We start from the raw sequence: 19,589 nt of genomic DNA on the forward strand, positions 1-19,589 counted from the left end.
ACACTTTGAAATTCAGGTTTTGAATCTGTCTCCCCCTAGGCACCTCTTTCAGGGATGCTGGGAAGAAGAATTTTAGCACAGCCTCTCTTTGACACTTCCCATGGGTTAAACACTGACAACTCTCCCACTCAAAATTTTGGCTGTTGTGACAACATGAGCTATTTGCACTTAAATAATAATGCATAAAATTTAGATGCATATGTACATATACTTAATATTTTGTACATATATTATACATTTACATGGGTATTTTAAATATATGCACACCATAAATTGAAATATATATTTGCATTTTCATAAGGAATATATTGCATATCTATGCATGGAAATATATCTGCATATATTCTATGCAAAATGTATAAATGCACATATATTATTTCCCACAAAGTTATTTCAGCTTCAATTTCTTAGAATTCAAGCCAGCAGAAATAAGCTATCTGCAGTATAAATAAAAAATATTTCAGAATGAAAGCAGGTAAGCTTACTTAAAAGTGTTAAGTTGTATTTTGCTACTAACCATTTTCAGTAACTGCAAGAGTCTGAGCATCTCCACTGCCACAGGATACATCAATAACTTTGAGTCCTTTCAGCCCTGTGACCAGCATTGGGATAGTCTGATCTTCACTGGAACCTTCAAAACAAAGTAGTTCTGTGAGAAGCAAAACCAAGAAGGCCTGGAAGGTTCTTTTAGGTTCTTTGTTTGCTTTGGGGAATTTTGTTGTGGGGGGTTAGGGGGTGTTGGTTTGGTTTTGTTTTCGGATTTGAGCATCATGACTAAGCTCCCCCCATGGTTTCTCAGTTATCTACTATGGATTTAACCCATGAGATAGTCTTTGCTTCACAAGGAAGGAACAGAGAACAGCGTAGACTTTTCTCCTCTATCCAATTGCTTATTTTCACATAACTCTAAGAAATTCAGTGGTTTTGAGGCAATCCCTTCCAATAGATTGGTTCTTAAATCAGCTTTAGGTAAGCTGGATAAAAGATTATTTGAGACAGGCACTGAACAACTCACTTTAAGATATTGAGTAGCATACCATGACCAAGCCTGCCGTAGTTTCCTCGTCCCCATGTATATAGCTCTCCTTCAGCAGTAATGGCTGCACTATAGGTGCTTCCACATGCAATATGAACAACATGTTTCCCAGCTTGCTTTCCAGATAAAGCAGATATCATCTTTGGCTCCTCCAGAGGGCTATTTAAAGAGAAGGTGACATATTTCACATAAGGTGATCACATGAGTATATTATAAAAGGTGTGACACACTTGTTAGATAACAACCGCTGCAATTCTACCTGCAAACTTTTATTACTAGTCTGAAGTATCAAGATCTAAATAGACCTAGAGGCCAAAAATTAAGTTCAGATAGTTCAACAACATCCAAACACTGAAGGAATGTCTGACAGCTATGATTTCTATTTCCAATTAAATTAATGCAGTGTTTTTAAAAAAATATTTGTCTACTATTAAAAAATATTATCTTTAATTACCGTGTCTGAACAATTAATTCCATGACACTGCTATCCTTTGTGTAGTAACTCCCTTGCTGTATAGGGAATCCAGCACTGGAGGAAGACACTTACAACCTCTAAAATATACTGAATACCCTCCCTACAGAACACCCCTGTAGAAGACTGCTGCTACACAAAAGCACAACAGTAATGTTATTGTTTAACATAGCGGAAAAAAAGGAATGAAACATGCAACATGACTGCATAGGAAACAATGACCCAACTCTGACATTTAAGTCAATGCTTCTAGAGAAAATGCATTGTGGATTCATAAAACCATGAACAAAAGGCCTAGGAACAGTGCAACCACTACTACACCTTCTATCTACAAGTATTTCAGAAAGTAGCATTAATACAGAACTGGGAATACTCCAGGCAGAGAAAACACGCAGGGAGAATGCAATTTCTGTTCAATAACAGGGACAAATGTCAAATGCTGAATGTGTTTATATACACAACCAAATAGTTTTTACTATGAATTCAAAACACTGGCAAATAAACATTATGATTATTTTTATTACATACACTGTATCTCCATGGCCTAGTCTTCCACCGTCTCCACATCCCCAAGAGAAAACTTCACCATTTGCTGATAAAGCAAGGTAGTGATGCCCATCTGAATGTGCTGCTATCTTCACAATATTTCTGGAAGCCAGACTCTGCACCAGCTGTGGTCCCTGTGAACCAAAAAAAAGCAATACACTTACAAAAACTGCTTATATTTTCCATCACTTGCTTACATACAGAATAACTAGGTATAGTTTTCCTAAGACTTTATCAAAATTGTACACTCAAATTAATGACGGTATAAAGAACTAAAGGTCACATCTACTATTTGAGTCTGACAAAAACAATGCTTTGAAGGTATTTTTGTTCCCTTCCTTATAAGGTCTTCACTATATATGAAAATGGATTTAATCTTACAGGCAATCTTGGTGACAAAAGTTTGTTATAGTAATAGTTTTGTCTGAGAAACTACACAGTTTGGGCACAGTGTTACATCACTGAAGTAAAATCCATTTCATATCTGCCAGCTTCCACAGTTGTTACAAGGCCAGCCTACCAATGAATCACAGAATCATAGAATCATGGAAAGTTTTTGGTTGGAAGGGACCCCTAGAGGTCATCTAGTCTAACCCCCCTGCAGCGAGCAGGGACACCGCTAACTAGATCAGGTTGCTCAGAGCCCTGTCCAACCTGGTCTTCAATGTTTCCAGGGATGGGGCCTCCACCATCTCTCTGGGAAACCCGTTCCAGTGTTTCACAGGCCTCATTGTAAAGAATTTCTTCCTTATATCCAGCCTAAACCTACCCTGTTTTAGTTTAAAACCATTACCCCTCGTCCTGTCACTGCTGTCTCTACTAAAAAGATTGTCCCCATCTTTCCAATAGGCTCCCTTTAAGTACTGAAATGCTGCAATCAGGTCTCCCCGCAGCCTTCTCTTCTCCAGGCTGAACAAGCCCAGCTCTCTCAGCCTGTCCTCATAGGAGAGGTGCTCCAGCCCTCGAATCATTTTTGTAGCCCTCCTTTGGACCCGCTCCAACAGTTCCATGTCCTTCTTGTGCTGAGGGCTCCAGAGCTGAACGCAGTACTCCAGGTGAGGTCTCACCAGAGCAGAGTAGAGGGGCAGAATCACCTCTCTGGACCTGCTGGCCACGCTTCTCCTGATGCAGCCCAGGACACGGTTGGCCCTCTGGGCTGCCAGCACACATTGCTGGCTCATGTCCAGCCTTTCATCTATCAGTACCCCCAAGTCCCTCTCAGCAGGGCTGCTCTCGATCCTTTCATCCCCCAGCCTGTATTGATAGCAAGGATTACCCCGACCCAGGTGTAGGACCTTGCACTTGGCAAATTAAAATTGAAAGCAATTATCACTGTATTCATAATGTCTAGCCTGACAGCAATTACAGAAACCAGATGCATTTCATCAAACCAACACAAGAAATCAAAACCACTCTTTCTGAAAGTTCAAAACCAACAACAGAGCTCAAAAACAGCAGCATGCCTCCATCTATCTTCCAAGATACTGTAAATAGTTAAAGGAGCAGATTTATGCTACAAAGTAATACAGAAGAGAATATATTTTTTAAAAAATGTAAAAAAACTCTTACCAGAGTATCGCTGTTGTATGCTTGTGTATAAACTCGTCCATTCCTAGAGAGTATTAGAAAACGTTTCTCTGCACAGGCAACCTGCACAATACCAAGATTGGCAAGTCCTTCACATTGAATTGGACCACTCACATTAGCATAATATTTCCAACCTATTAAACCCCAAGCAATGACCTCTTGCAGAGATCCCTAGAAAATAAGAAATTCTGTAAGTACTAATTTTGAAATACGCAACTTAATACAATGCATATAGCAGATTACTTTTTAAACTTTTATATGCCAAATATACTCAAATCTGTGACAGTCATTACTGCCAGTAGTCAATAAAGCTTACCTATTAGAAAGTATCAAAAATAAAGATTTATGTGCATCATATTCAGCCTGGTACTGAATAACCTATAAACATCTACAGTACGTGTTCAGAGATTTTTTAAGTTGGGAAGTTTCACATTTACTTTTTTCTTCTTTTTTTTTTTAAACCAGATCAGACACCCAGCATTTATAAAGTCTGATCTTGAGTATTTCCTCTAATAAACACAAGGAACAGCTCAAAATACAGCAGAATTACCCGCAGAGTTGTGTTAATAAAGAATCCTTCACAAAACATAGACTTGCACTCCAAGGCTGACTGAAAGAGCACTGATGTAATAAAAGATACCAAAGTAAGACAAATTTAAGCAACTCAACATTATCTTGGGAAAATCAAAAGGAAATCTGAAGAATTTTAGGAGTTGTATTCCTTCCAAATTGAAAACCAGTTATGCTTTTAAGGAAAAATATCTTACTAAATTTGACATTGCAGATAGTTACCTTATGAGATGTAGGAGAGCTACACTGTGGAGGCATACATGGCGTGGCTAAACGATCTAAATGGGCCATGATCACTACAGCTGTTTGTCTCAGATCAATTGCTAGCTCATTGTCCTGTGGTAAAGTCAGATACCTTAGGAAACTTTCATTTGGACTCAGAGGGTAAGTCAGGAGCTAGATAAGAAAAAAAGAGCAGTCAGAAGAATATTCAAGGTATTTCTATGCCACCATATATACAGACACGCAATACATTTTAGACACGCTGAGTATCCCCACAAATCTAAGCAAAATCCAATTAAATTTGCACATCCTCTTTCCTACAGTAGAGAAAAATTCCAAAACACACATGCTGAGAAAATACAGTCAGATTGTGAATACAACAGAAAATTACAAGCATAATAAAACTGATTTGCTATGTTTTATCAACCTCAGTAATATTCATTAAAAGTCATAGTTCAATTAACTTCAAACACAAGTAAATAGAAACAACCCAAATGTGCAGAAAAGCTAACTGGCCACATCTCTTAAGTTAATTATCACAAAAGCATTAACTCTGGAACACAATGCTTACCTCTATCTATACTATTACATTCCTCCTCCTACCTCAAGAAACTCAAATGTACAGATGAAAAACCAAACAACAGTGGTGTATATACATCTAACATGGAAAACACTACTGCCAAAGTAAATCTAAATTTTGTTGGGATCATTTCTTAATTATTTCAGTTGGCGAAATGAAATTTGATACCAGCATAATTTTTGCCCCTTTCAAATAATCCAAGGGTAAGTACCTGAATCTCTTCCTCAGTATTGGGCACATCTTTATTACATATTATACTCTGAAATCTTTGCAACAAGGGTAGAAGGGGTGCACTTGTTCCCTCTGCAGATCGCTCATTGTCCGTTTCCCTTGTTCCATTATCCCAAAGTTGAAGCAACAACATAACCGCAGACAACATTTGGCTGAAAGAGGAAGTTTTACATATTCTGTTAATAAGCATTCCTAAAAAACAGTATTTTAGATTATCCACTTTCTACATTTTGAAGCTCAGCAATATCAGATGTCATCGCTTTGCATTTTAAACAGATTACCAAAAATATCAAAAATCAATTTCACAATCTAGCTAACGTAAGATCTTCGTCACCACTGCATTACAGAAAAGGTTCATATGCTTTGAAACGTAACTATTACATTAAACCCACAGGCATGAAAACTGAAGACAAGTACTGCTCAGGCCATTCCAACAGACAGTGATGCTTAAAAACCAGAATGCTCATGCTTCTCACCTTAGTGTACCCCTTTGCACTGCCAGTTCTAGCAATATGGCAAGTGCCAAGTGCTGGTCTTGTAACGGAATGTTTCCTGGCCCTTTGGTACTGGAAGCTCCATGCACATCTCTATTTAGAAGTGAAACAATACACATTAACTAAGTAGTAATTGGAAACAGCACATATTTGCTTACCAAAAGCATCAACAACACACCAAGAAGCAATATAAAAATCAGTGATGAAAGCAGCTGAGAAGAAAAGCCGACACATTCCATGCAAGATCAATTTTTAGAGTGGTAGCTAGGTTTTAAATTGACCCAAGCTTCACTGTTTACTCTACAGCTCTATTAAATATGCCAAGAACATCAAAAACATTTTCCACAGGTGAAATTCAAATAATTTACAATATTCACTATAAGGATGTTGTTCCAGTATTCAGAAGACAATTAACTTTTGGTAACTATTGTAAAAGGGTGGGGTGGTGCAGCTCCCCCCCAGCCCCTCCTGGACTGCTTTATAGTCTCAAGAATTCCTGTCAAGTCTTGCAATGAGTTTGGCAGTTAAACGTCCCTTGGCCGTACCAGGAACTCTTGCAAGGCTAAGGTGGGGAGCAGCACTGACCGTACCAGGAGCTCCAGTTGCCTGGCCAAGGTGGGGAACTAGAGTGGGAGTAATCAGTCATCCCCTGAGAGCCTTGGAACATATCTTATCCACACTTAACTCTGGTGGATCGGTACCAGCATTACTGGAATTCTCAAAATTCCAGTAACTACCGACCCAGGTTGTGGCCGGATGGAAATTTACTGACCAAAGTCAATCACCTTGAGACCCTATAGACAGTGGTGCCAAGAAAGGCCCTTTGAGCTCTCCTGGCCTGCAGCGGGCTGCACCCAGTACCTTCCTCTGAGTGGGACACCTCTGAAGTTCGAAGTTACCATTGAACCTGGGCTGAACTCCCTCGTTGCAGTCTAAGGTGAAGTCTGGATGCAGTCGCACTCAGGCTCCTCTCTAAGGAGGAGTTTAGAAAGCAAGGCAGTCCATTCTGAACCTTGCGACTCAACGGGAGGGTCTCCCTTACCCCTTCTGTCTTTCAGTCTTCATATAAATCATTTTATCTTAATTCTACCTTTATTTTGTATTCCATTCATTTGATAAGTAACAGAGTGAACCTTGCCAACGAACTTTGTTAAACCACATTTTATAAACTCTTATTAAAATAATTTCTTGCAAATACCTTTGATGGTGATTCTTTAAGCAACCTAACCACTCATTTGCGATGAAGGGTAACTTTAAGCCTCCTTAAATAACAGGGAAAAGTAGGGGAGTGCTCTAAGTCCAATATGAGTGTAGTCTCCCTCATCTGCACAGAAGTCTGCACTATTTCACTATACTAGAAAGGCAGAATTAAGTGCACACATATATTGTATTACCAAAGCACTCGTCATGGGGATACAGGTTACATTAGTGAAACACTATTTCTCAGTTAAGTCTATGTGCAGTGATTCACAATACTCAAATTCAGATTCTTCTTAAACAGTTAAAGGAATTACATCGTATTTACAGAGCATCATTTCAACAGTTCATATATTTTTTGCCTGCTTGTATAACAACATTAAAAAATCAAAGTAATCTTTTCAATTTTCCATTAACTATTATGTTTGTACCATCAACTGCTAAGAGATGTAAGTTTGCCATTTAACAGCTACTTCAGCTCAAAAAAAGAAACTTACCCAGTCACAACAGACCTTAGGAATTTAGTAGCTCTTTCCACTACTTCCAGCCATACAGAAGATACAGTCCCTTCATCAAAAAGGGACGCTTCTGGTAGTGCTCGTAGAGCATCAAGTGATTCTTGTAATAATTCACTGCACAGGTCTGCATCTTCACCTAAGGAACACAGTAACACTAGTTACATTCATCTTCACCGAAGTTGTACAAATTTTTCCATACAGTTCTTGTGGATTTTTTTTTTTTTACCTCAAGCTTACAAGTTACTTTATAATATGTACAAAGTTCTCCATTTTCACACAAACTTTTTGACTGCAAGACTTCCGAAGAACAATCTGCTTCACAAAAAGTATATTCAGATAGATGACAACTCTTAAACCAGCTCGTCCTACTATGCATTTGCTGAGGAAATCAGAAGAACTAAGGCTGGCTGGACAAAGAGCAAGCCAAACAGCTGCCATTTGAACAAACAGTGCAGACTGAGACAAACAGGTAGGTCGAGGTGACACAGAACACAATTCTGCCAACTTCTGCAATCTGACAATCACTGACAACTACACAAAATAAACACAAATTTCACACTACCACTCTAAACTCCTTTTCTAAGCTGCTACTATCGTGTAGTAATATAGTGGATCGACCCTGTATGAAGAATAAATCTAACTTTTCTGAAATCTGGCATTAAAAACATGTTCTGTTCATGAAATCCCAATTTGCCTTCCTAAACGTAGAAGTATCCCAGCAACACAGCATTGGTACTAGCTTGGATGGCTTCCATCAGCAACAGTATTGTTGGGCATAACACCACACAAATATAAAACACAATTATCCAAGTCTGACATTTATAAATGTACAGTTCTATGCAAATATTTAACACACACACACACACGCTTTAGGGGATCACCTATCTTCTAATGAAAAAGATATGCAATATGCCACAGAGCAGACCTACCTGACCTCCAGGCTCTACGAAGGAACGCAAATGCAAATGAAAGTGCTGCTCGGGATCCGACTCGTGCAAGTCCTTCTACACCTTTGCCTACAGGTCTTGGGCTAAATAAAATTACATACATGTTGTCTTGATATAATTTATATAATAATAATGTATATTTATATTAGTAATGATTTGTATAATCTGCACATTCAGCAATTTTATAATTTAGCTATATGCTATATTTTTAAAGAATTGTAATTGTCTCTTGAGAACAAAGGTGATCACAATGTCAACAAGCAAAATTCAGTGTCAACTGCAAAGAACAACCAATTCAACCCCCAACATCAAAAAGCTTCATGCTAAAATACTTCATGTACTCATTATTTACTCAGCAAGCTTATACTTCTAGTTAATTTGGACTGCAGAAACTATGCTTATAGGCTATATTTTTATGAATATTCAATTACTGATATTTAATTCCATCAATTTTGTCATTTCTTATCTTCCATTCAAGTGTCAATATTACAAATCTCTTTGCAGCTTCTGTATTGGTGTGTGTAAGGAAAAGAGATAGCTTGAACTTTTTTAATACTCACTGGACTTGCATAAATTTCTGTTAATTTTTCTTTTTATGCAAACAATCACATTAATTTAAGTAAGCTATCCTTTGTACTTAACAACAGGAGATTCCCTACTGCTTTCTCTCAGGAAGACATCAACAATTCTATTTCCTCTTTATTCTCACATCAAAAGAAAGTCAACTACTTAGGACTTTTTCAAGAGAGAAAAAATTTAAGCTGTCATTTTTAGCAGTTTGATAACTTCAATATACCAGTGCTCTTTTTAATCAGAACTGAAAAAAAAAATAAAATCAAAGAACACACTAACCAGAGAAAGATATCATTGTCAGAACTCCAATCCCATAACAACTAGTCACGGTATCTACTTATTGTCGCCTTTCAGTTTTGAAGGTAGAGGCAATCTCACCTAAAAATATCCCTGGCTGAACTGCTTGTTCTGTCAGACACCAACCTTGTTCAGCTACTGAATAGCTTCTTTAATGCCTCATCTGATAGATTTTTCTATTTTTAGGTCAATAAGCTATCTAGACATGGAAAGTTAATCAGACGATTTCTTACTCAGTCCTCTGGAAACAGTTTCATATAAAACATACGATTACAGTATTTCTTACCCTAGCGAAGGAAAACTATGTTCAACTTTTATGTATTTGTATTTTTAAATTTTTTATGTGCCTTAACTGAGCAAATACTGACAAAAAAAATCTATTAATGTTATTAGAACTATATAACCCCCACCAGCATCACTTCTGAAATAGGCTTCTTCATACTTTCCAATTGAGTAGAACAAAAGGCACACCTCAATAGAAGTATACTTATAACTCAAAGAATAATATCTACAGCAATGTATTACAATAAAACCCCACCATTATGAACAGAGACACTATAAGCAAGCATCAACCAAGAAGGAAATCTGCATGGCAGATAACACCACGTAAAACCATCTTAAGAGTTTCTTTACTGCTAGTGTTTCATGAGAAGGAATAAATCACACTAAGCTCTCACACACAGGTTGATAACCTTTCTATGAATTTCCTAATGAATTAACTTGCTCATGCATGTGTCATTACCTTTTCTTATCCACAGCAGGCAGAGGAATATTACTGCTTTTCCACTTAACTTTGACATTCTCCTGAAGAACTGTTCTGTTCAATGCAATGAAATACCGTTCCAGGATAACTAGCCTCTGCTTTAGCCTCACGGCTGAAAGAGCTGTTGTAGCAGTTTGTGTGGCCAGAGTTTGCTGTTCCTTCACCAGTACATGAAGGCACTCCTTCAATTCATTCACATCTGAGAATCAGAGAAAGATATCATTTTATGGGTGTTCATCTTTATTATATACAATATCAAGCAAAATCAAGACAAATTAAAAACTGTGAACTGACCAGAAGCCTGAACCTCAAAACCCAGTGAAACTCCCTGTTTCCACATTTGATGTGCACATTTCTAATCCACAGTATGACATAATCATAATCATACTGAACAGGTGTTCAGACAAAGGTTATCACCAAAACTGGTTTTCTGTGAACACATCTGAACCTTCACGTTTCACGTCTGAAATTAAAATATTACAGGAAATATTTATGTGCTTCAAAAAAACAAGTTAGCAAATTATCATTATCAGACTTCCCTTAAGTGCAGGCAACAGCCTTGCCAGACCCACAAGGATATGCTTTCATTTTGCACTGATACACATTATCTTAAGTTTCTCAGAAATTATAAAACTACTCTCAGAAGCTCTAGGATCACTGCCAAGAGCTGCTAAGCTTCTGAAACAACTAATGTCAGAAGACGCTTGCGAGTACTATTAGCAAATAAAAGATCTGACTTCTGTACCAACACTAGAGAATTAACTCTGCACTAACCAGAGGAAGGAGTTGACAGCCCAAAGTCCTAGTAATCTAATAACAGATGGTAACAGTACAATCAGTGTCAACAACAACAAAAATATCCACACAAAACAAATAACAACACTTTAAAAATTTGGAAATCGTGTATTTTTATATTCTCTGTAGCTTTAATTCCTAGGACAAACATCAAAATGTGCTCTTAGAAGGGCTCTTTTCTGTTCCTTTATTAACAGTCTGATCACTGGGCCACCCTACTCTGCTTCACACTGAACTACTGTACTCATCCCTAAGCCAACCACATTTGTTGCCTGGCTGCTACACAGAAGTACCTTTGTTTCATCTGACACCCGACTTAGGGGTACAAAAAAACCACATGTCTGCATACCGCATGTATGTAACAGCGTTCATGACAAGACGGACACAACCTTAGGAAAAAAAAAAAAACAACAAAAAAAAACCACACACAAAAACCACCACACACACAACAAACCACAAAACCAACACATTTTTCGCAACAGCTGCCTCCAAGCTATAGAAATTTAGACACACTTACAGTAGTCTCTAGAGTTGAAAATTGCATCTAATAAGGCCTACCATTCTTTTGCAGCTGTAACTGTATAAAGTACCTCAAAGTTTTGTCCCCACTCTGCAATGCATCTTTGTGTACCCAGCAGTGAATTCAAGCGGCCTTCTCTGCCAGCGGATCACATTGCAGTCACTTACGGCTTACTGTCAACCATCACCCCAGCTTGTTTTCAACATTGTTACTCATATTTCACCATTTGATAATGTGTTAGATTCCTTTCCCTGAGGCAATTTACATCTTTTCCACCTGACAACAAGGAACAACTTATTTTTTCAATGACAAAATCAGACAAAAGCAATAGCAGCTATTATACACATTCATACCTTGACAACAAAAAAAGCCACAATGTCCTTAACATTAGTTCTACAAAATTCCCCAAACAACTCTACAGCACAGTCAAATATCAACAAGTTACACACATACATACAGCTACTTCAGATCAAAATGTGAAGTAACACATAAATAAAATAGATGCCTGCCAAAGGCATGTTTGATTTGCTTGGTTCAACTTTTATAACATCCCTTAGCATTATGGCCATATAGAATTTTACTCCAGAGGTCTAATGCATGACTCTATCAATACCCAGTCTGAAGCTCCAGTATGTCTCCAGGTTGATCCAACTAAAATTTTGTTGCATTAAATACCACTATTTTAAGGGAAAAATCTCAGTTGTGAACTGTTAGCACTACTCAGAGCACCAAAGTAAAAATTTCTACAAAATACAAACTATGTGTTTTGAGGCTGATGCTGTGATCTCAGATGTGCCTTTGTAAGCAAAAATACAAAAAAACATCTTCCAGCACATGGCTTCTGCACTTCAGAGTATATTAACAGAACACAGTCAATACTGACATGCCGGTTTCATGATCCGTCTAAAAAAACCATCAGAAGAGATAAAAATCAGACTTTTTTTCTTCCATTCCTGAACACTAAAGCCCTATCAACCTCTAAATACCACCAGGATGCAACAATGAAACAAGAAATGACCATACTCTCTGCTTCACAAAGAAGCTTGTCTTAACATTGTTCTTTTTGGCAACTGATTTCATTCTGCAGATTCATTCCCCACATTATGGTCTCACGTATCTACAGGAAAAGTAAAGAAATACTCAATGAAGAGAAAACAAGGTGCCTCAATTAACGCTCACGTCTGGGGAAGCGAGAGTCTATGTTTGGTGCTACAGAAATTAAGCACTAGTTGCCAGACTCAGTACGCTGAGTCTACAAAGTAACAGAGAGCTACAGCGTTCATCATTCCTTCCTGGCTGGCAAGTTATCTAAATGTGGATACCCTCTAAAATTATTTCTGAGAACTGAAGAATTAGATTAAAAAGCCCTTCTTTTCAAAATAACATGCTTCTTAAACATATGTCATGGGGACTACTGGGAAGAAGCACTTAGACAGGCAGAGACCACCTACAATCCTCCAGCAATCACTTTAGGAGGAAGCTTCCCTAAAAGCCTACAACCGCATGTCTTTCAAATCACTTTCAATCACCCACAGCACTGCTGTTAACGGCATCCCAACCGTTCTGATGCGATAGGTGACACGAACCACTGCATGAATGCTGCATGCATAGAAACCAGAAACCTGCGGAAGCGCATACAATGCATGCACACGAAGCAGTACCAGTTTTAAAGCTGGCCATTGTATACGCGCACGATACTGTGTCTGTGCAGAAAAAAAAAGTTCCACAGCAGCACCTATTAAATTAATTCTTAGTGGTTTAGTAATACATACTGAGGGTAAACTCTAAGATACTCAACATCCTACTCAGTGATCTGATAGGACAACTGGCTCTTTTGACCAAAGTTAACATTACTGTAGGTTTTAAATACCTCAAAGGTTCAATTCTGTTTTAATACAAAATCCGTAGTGCCATGGACTAATGCAATGTTTCACAAAACAAAATCTCACAATAGCGCTTTCCAAAGTAAGGGATTTTAAAAGCAAGTGATTTTGCTTTCCTTTCAGTGAAGTCAACAAATAAAATCAAATTAACACAATACAAAAGCTAGAAAAGGAATCAACTAAAATTCTGTCCTCACTTATTATGAAAAAAAAAAGGATGGAAAGAATTCCATTTTCAAGTGACTAGCCCTAAAAATCACAAAGTCCTTATATTCAGAAACTAGTAATATGAAGAACTGTTCAGTTACAATATACTGGTTTTAAATACTTAAACACTGCATGCAAAAATATTTTTTTCTAACAGAAAATATGATTTAGCCTCACCAAGATTCAAACCACATAAAAATAAACTCAAGTTTACTGAATTTAGTTGTAAGAAAATTATTTTCTTTACCCCTTCTCACCTCGCCTTCACTATCTCAAATGGCTACAGTTTTAGGAAGGCTTTCTACCAAAATTAAATAATTCCACTCAAATATTTTACACATACTTCTTTAGTACTTCAAGAACGCAGAAGAAAGTTCATACGCTAAGTGTAGTAAAGGCTTCAACACATTATAGTAGTCCTATAACTCAGACATCTCAAAACTGAACCAAGGACTGTCTTGATTTAATCAAAGTAACACTATTTTTAAGTGAGATATATCTATTACACTTCCTCACTTTAAATGTTCTCTTATTCCATAGGTAAATTTATCTTTATAAAACTTCAGCTCATCTTTAGAAAGATTTAAGTATGCCTGGGAATCAACCCAGTGAAACTGATTTCAGTAAACCCTCAATTCTGAACAACACTTCTTACCAATGAACTAAACAGACTAATGAGAGAATAGCTTATTAATAGTAACGAGTCAAATTTCATGTGAGAAGGTTACAGTGAACTCTTTAAACAAAACTGTTCATATGCCACTTTGCCAATCCTTGATGCTAACCATCCCCTGCAATGCTTTGCTTTGGCAGTATTTTATGAAGGGGGGAGACACTTTATTTACCTAATCCATACCTACAGTGTAAGAGTTGGAAGTCATACCGTGCAAGTTTAAATTCTCAAGCTGTCATTAGCAGAATACTTGTTAACTAACAACTACAGTTAGATATGTCTCTGGCTGCAGCAGAGGTAGGTAACGGTTTTACCATCTTCTGTTAAAATTTATCACATCCCTCCCTCCCCTCAGCAACTAACATAGCTACTTGTCTTCACTTCTTAGTTCCTCCTGCCAGGAGTTCTCTGCATGAGAAGGAAAAATACCGGTAGCGTTTAACCCAGGATCATTTGACAGAACAGGGTTAAGAAGTGACGTGTTACTTAGGTACGCCAGCAAAACTGGGGAGGGATGCAGCTGAAGACACTAGCTTCTTAAACCATCTCAGCCATGGCCAGAACACCAACCTGACATCAGTCTAAGACAACAAGCCTGTCCAAAGGCATATTTGCTCCTGTTATAGTAACTCAAGAAAAGAAAACAAACATACTACTGGTTTTTTAACACTTACTTCATTAGCTCTGGTAGAGAACACCATAGGCTTCTAACTGGTAATTTAAGGACATGAAAAATGCCAGTATCAAACTGAAAAGTTTCAAGAACTTGGAGTCACAAGCTTTACTGAGGCAAACAGATGTTGTGGTGTGGAGAGATTTCAGACCTAAAAACACATTTCAAACAGAATTTGGCAAGAATCTACTGTTATAATGAGCACACATTTCTGTTAGCAGCAGAACTAACGTGATCTAATTTCCTAGAGATTTTTACATTTCATCTCCTTTTTTCCCTTCCACTATATGGTATTTCCACTGGACAACAAGCAGACAGAGGATGCAGTTTGCTTGGCTTAACAGGCATCTAATGTTCCTGCAAACCACAACCACAGACTGAGTGGATTCAAAAGTTACAGGGAAAGACAAAAATGCAGTAACATACACATAATTTCCTTCAGAAACAAAGCGAAATACGCTCCCAAAATTATTTCATACCAACACAGAATGTAATTCCTAAAGGACGTTTAGCTTTTAGCTTCCTTCTGTCTGCTCCCCTACTCAAAAGACGGCCATCAGCAGACCTCATCTTATCAGCATTCAGCAGGAGAAATAATGAATAGCTGCATGCACATTCAGAATGCATCTTACTATGCGGCTGGGTGCTTATATATTGTGAATAAAACTTGTTTAAATTGATGCTCAAATACTCATGCACAAAACAAAACAACAAGTCTCATGTGTGTCTATGTGTCTGTGTAAAAATATACACACATGCACACACCCCCTAACAGCATAAACAGCAACCAGATACTTGAAGTTGGACGACAGCTTTCAAGCTGGGGCATGGGGAAGGAGGTGAGTTAAAATCCATTCCAAGTGGAAAGAAAATAAAAGAAATAACAAGGACGAAGGAGTTCTGCAATAAGAAACATAAAACAGGAGGTAAAATTTCATCCTTTGACTGAACCGTTCTTTTATCAGCATTTCTAAATTTAAACTTAAAAAAGTATTACTCAAGGAATTTTATTAAAGTAGAAAATGTTCCTATAAAGGAAGTTAAAACCATTTTTTTCAATGCCATGAATGCTTTAAATTACTTTTGTACAGAGTACAAATTTAGATTTAACGATGTAACTAATAGCCCTTCCAGGATGAAAGTTCTGCATGTCTCCTTCTCTCTCACAGAGCAAACTCAGAAAGATTCGACCACTGTTGGTAGTGACATTTATCTCAACAATATCTCACTGAATTCACAAAGGTAATTTTACCCTGCCCCCTTAGGCACTGCCTCTAAAGCATTTCTTAGTGCAATCAGCTACACTAACAATATCTGAAAACCAAGATGCAGCACCGTCTGTAAACAAGCTCTCACTCACACATGAGGGAACTCCAGAAGTGCTATGTCCTGACACTGATTTACCAGCATAATAGTTTAATTCACTGCTAATGTAAACCAGATCTGACTACACAAGAAAACCACATTCCCACTTCAACTGTACATTGCTTGTCCATTTAAGGAAGTTTGCATTGATTATTTCCTCATTTACTTGTTGGCCTACAAGGGAAACAGAACAGCATTCCCACCAAAACTTCCAAGTAGAAAGTAGCATTTCCTAGTCAGAGAGCAATTAAGGTGAATTTAAAGTAAATTTATGTGTGAGTATGCAATATTTGGTAGTTTTAAACACATTAAATGAGACCAGATTACAGTGAATTTGAATCATAATCTATTTAACAGTTTTTAAAGTCAACTTCTTACATACATAGTTGTTGCATCAGTTGAGCTGTTTCTATTTCTTTTCAAGAAATGAAAATTACCTCACCTCAGGTGGTATTAAATAAACATTCAACTATACCCACAGTCAAAGCAAGCTGGCTCTACAATTTTAAGTGTTGAGAAAGATTTAGCTAGTACTTTTCCCCTAACTAAGGAAAAAAAAAAAAAAAAAACGGGAAAAAAGAAAACACACAACAACAAAAAAAGTAACAAGATTCATCTTAAGGGAAAACTGCACTTTTGGATGCAAACCGAAAATACTGAAATGTCTCAGATTTTATAACTACAAAGATACAGTGTACTGAAGGCACTTCTAAACACTCAATAGTGATATATATTAAATGTTAAGGTTAGAACCCTTAACAGTGATGGAGATGTATATTGGATGTGTCACGGAATATAAATAAATAGCCAGCATACACTTAAGAGCGACAACAACAGCAAATCCTACAGAAATCTGTGTAAAATCTGTAGTTCAACACATGCATAAATTGTGTAGAAATGGAGACAAATACTTAGGTCATTAAATCTGTTGGTGCTACACTAGTAAAGATGACAGCCAACTGCAAAAATATGCAGGCAATTAAGTAAATGAGCAATAAAACAGTAGATGCACACTGATGAGCAAGGGAAACAAAATCCCCGTTTTCCCTGTTAAAGGGGCTTCAGACAACCTTCCACTCATTCTGAGATCCTGGCATGACAGCAGGGTAGCTTTAAGAAACTGGTCCATGGTATAACAGCAGCTGGAAAAACAGGGTATCAAAACAGACAGAACGAAAACTAGAGATCATTATGCCACTTCATGAAACCCATGAGGGACTCACAGCTGAAGCAGTACATACAGTTCCCAACCCACCTTCCCCGGCATAAAAATATAGGGGGGGGGGGGCGGGAAACGGAGGAAAGAACTAAGTGTTTGGAATAGCTTCTGTATGCAAAGAAGTTGCATGAAATAAGATCTTCAGTGAGGGAAAGATACAACTGGGGTGATTATGACAGAATTCTTAAAACACAAAAACTGCACCCCACCAGTGTTGGGGAAGACGAGCAAGGAACAACCGCTCACTGCCTCTTCCAGTATAAGAGCAACAGAGCATTAGGTGAGACCAACAGATGCCAAAATCAAGTCAAGGACTCGGAGGAAATAATATTCATGCAATAAACAGTTGAACGACAAAGCTCCTTGCTACAGATAGCTGTGGATGCAAAAAGTTCTGAATGTTCAAAAGGTACTAGAAAAATTCATGGGAAAAAATCAACAACAAAAATACTAAAGTCTATTAAGTTACGCCATGCACACATATGCTCCAGAAAAATAAAAGGGCTGGGTGGAATGCAAACAAACATTCACATTCTCCTGTACCACCACCTCCAGCTCAAAATCTATAGGCTACAGACAATCAGGCCTAATCATTCCCCTGGCTACTGCTATTTACTCTGGACTAGAATGTCCTTTGGTTTGACTCACTATAGCCAACCTTAAGCACAGCTGAAGCATGACTAAGAAAAAGAAGCCCAAGGAAATTGTATACTGCTCTGTTTTCTGTAGGTTTTGAACAACCGCTTCAAAGGGTTTCCTCTTTCTCCCCATATCCAGGGATGGACACCAAAACTTCTCTCCCGATCACGTCAGATGCTAAAAAATAAATACTTTCAGAAAAGAAAACTGATAAAAGCAGTAAAACAAAATTTTTAGGAAGAATCAGAACTGGTTAACGAACACACCATCTGGTAGGAATAATGTACAAGGAAGATGCTCTATAGAAGCATTCATGTCAAAAATGATGCCTGAACAGTTCAACATTGACCATCAGTTAAGAGCTGAATATGAAACAGGTGAAAGCAAAGATGCAAGAGAGAAGGAAAAACACCTTGAAGTCAAATAATGACTTCTTCATTTATTACTCTCTCACACATTTTTCCAGTACTTGGCATAATAAGACCATTCCAAACAAAGAAGCTATGACCTCTTTGTTCTGTAGTGATCTCGGCACAAATTAGAACTAGAGAAAGCATTTTGCATCTCCGAACTTGGGCCAGCATGACAAAAAGGCGGGGGGGAGGGTCGGGATGGCATGACAAAACATCCTGCTTCTCAACAAATTTTATGAACGGGGTTTTTTTAGTGTGCTCTCAAAATCTCTCCGCCTTGACGGGGGAGGGATGTCACAAGGCCCACTGACCTGGATTAGCCCATTGAAGTTCAATAGCATGATCCTCCACACTTCCTGGCAAGACTGTATTACAGCACTTCTAAAACTTAGATACACACTGTCTAATGTCTAGATGCTGTTTTCATAATGTAAGACTGTAAATCATTAAACTCAGTAGAAATAGTTCAGGGTATACACCTGAAATACAGACTTTAAATGCCTCTTCAGTACTTTTTGTAAAATAACTCCAAGCTCACATCTCCAAATTATACCTTACTTGTAAATGAACATAAAACATAAATGCAAACATAGTAAGTCTTTAATACTCACTTGATCAGCAGCAATATATTTAACAAACAATTCTCTTTCCAAAAGTTCCTTCAGGCTTTTGACAGGCAAATGTTCTAAGGTTCATTTTATTTTTATGAAGGATGACAGAAGAAAAGCTAAAAAGTTCTCCTCATTTTAAGAAACACACAGTATCAAAACTGAAGTCATTCTCTGTTGGTTTTGGGGCTTTTTTTCAAAATTAATTACCAAGCCACAAAAACTAGGATGGCTCTAAAGGCAGCTGTTAGCTATATTTCTGACAAATACGACACAAAAAATTATCTACAATCAGGAAAAAGAGCCACCTGTAACATTTCTATAAACAAACTGCAAGTGTGTTTGTAGTATTGTTTAAGGATCTGTATGTCACAGCTATATGATACAAACTTCAAGCACAAATGGTAACATAGACCAAGGAATACAAATTTATTAGATAAAGTCTTCATAAGTTGTTTCTAGAATAAGTACCTACATGTGCGTCAATAAACCATAAAATATACCAGCGCTAAAAGTAAATACAAGAGTATAAGTTGTTTCGTTCTGAAAACTCCAAACGCA

General features: G+C 37.6%; 1 protein-coding gene across 5 annotated transcripts in view; it reads right to left on the reverse strand.

The window, feature by feature from the left end:
- The window catches only part of HERC2 (HECT and RLD domain containing E3 ubiquitin protein ligase 2), a 120,085-nt gene that overhangs the window by 77,376 nt on the left and 23,120 nt on the right, over positions 1 to 19,589 (reverse strand). For 3 of the 5 annotated variants that reach the window (XM_075427328.1, XM_075427324.1, XM_075427336.1), the window contains exons 5-14: positions 10,013 to 10,232; positions 8,383 to 8,483; positions 7,433 to 7,589; positions 5,721 to 5,831; positions 5,225 to 5,396; positions 4,434 to 4,607; positions 3,624 to 3,812; positions 2,037 to 2,188; positions 1,038 to 1,195; positions 518 to 631 (exon numbers count right to left, since the gene is read on the reverse strand). In XM_075427328.1, coding sequence (XP_075283443.1) covers positions 518 to 631; positions 1,038 to 1,195; positions 2,037 to 2,188; positions 3,624 to 3,812; positions 4,434 to 4,607; positions 5,225 to 5,396; positions 5,721 to 5,831; positions 7,433 to 7,589; positions 8,383 to 8,483; positions 10,013 to 10,232 — 1,548 coding nt within the window. The remainder of the gene's footprint in view (positions 1 to 517; positions 632 to 1,037; positions 1,196 to 2,036; positions 2,189 to 3,623; positions 3,813 to 4,433; positions 4,608 to 5,224; positions 5,397 to 5,720; positions 5,832 to 7,432; positions 7,590 to 8,382; positions 8,484 to 10,012; positions 10,233 to 19,589) is intronic. The other 2 variants (XM_075427308.1, XM_075427316.1) reach the window with 2 other exon arrangements.

Source organism: Opisthocomus hoazin, chromosome 1 (genome assembly GCF_030867145.1).
Source record: "Opisthocomus hoazin isolate bOpiHoa1 chromosome 1, bOpiHoa1.hap1, whole genome shotgun sequence".
In the NCBI taxonomy this organism is placed as follows: Eukaryota; Metazoa; Chordata; class Aves; order Opisthocomiformes; family Opisthocomidae; genus Opisthocomus; species Opisthocomus hoazin.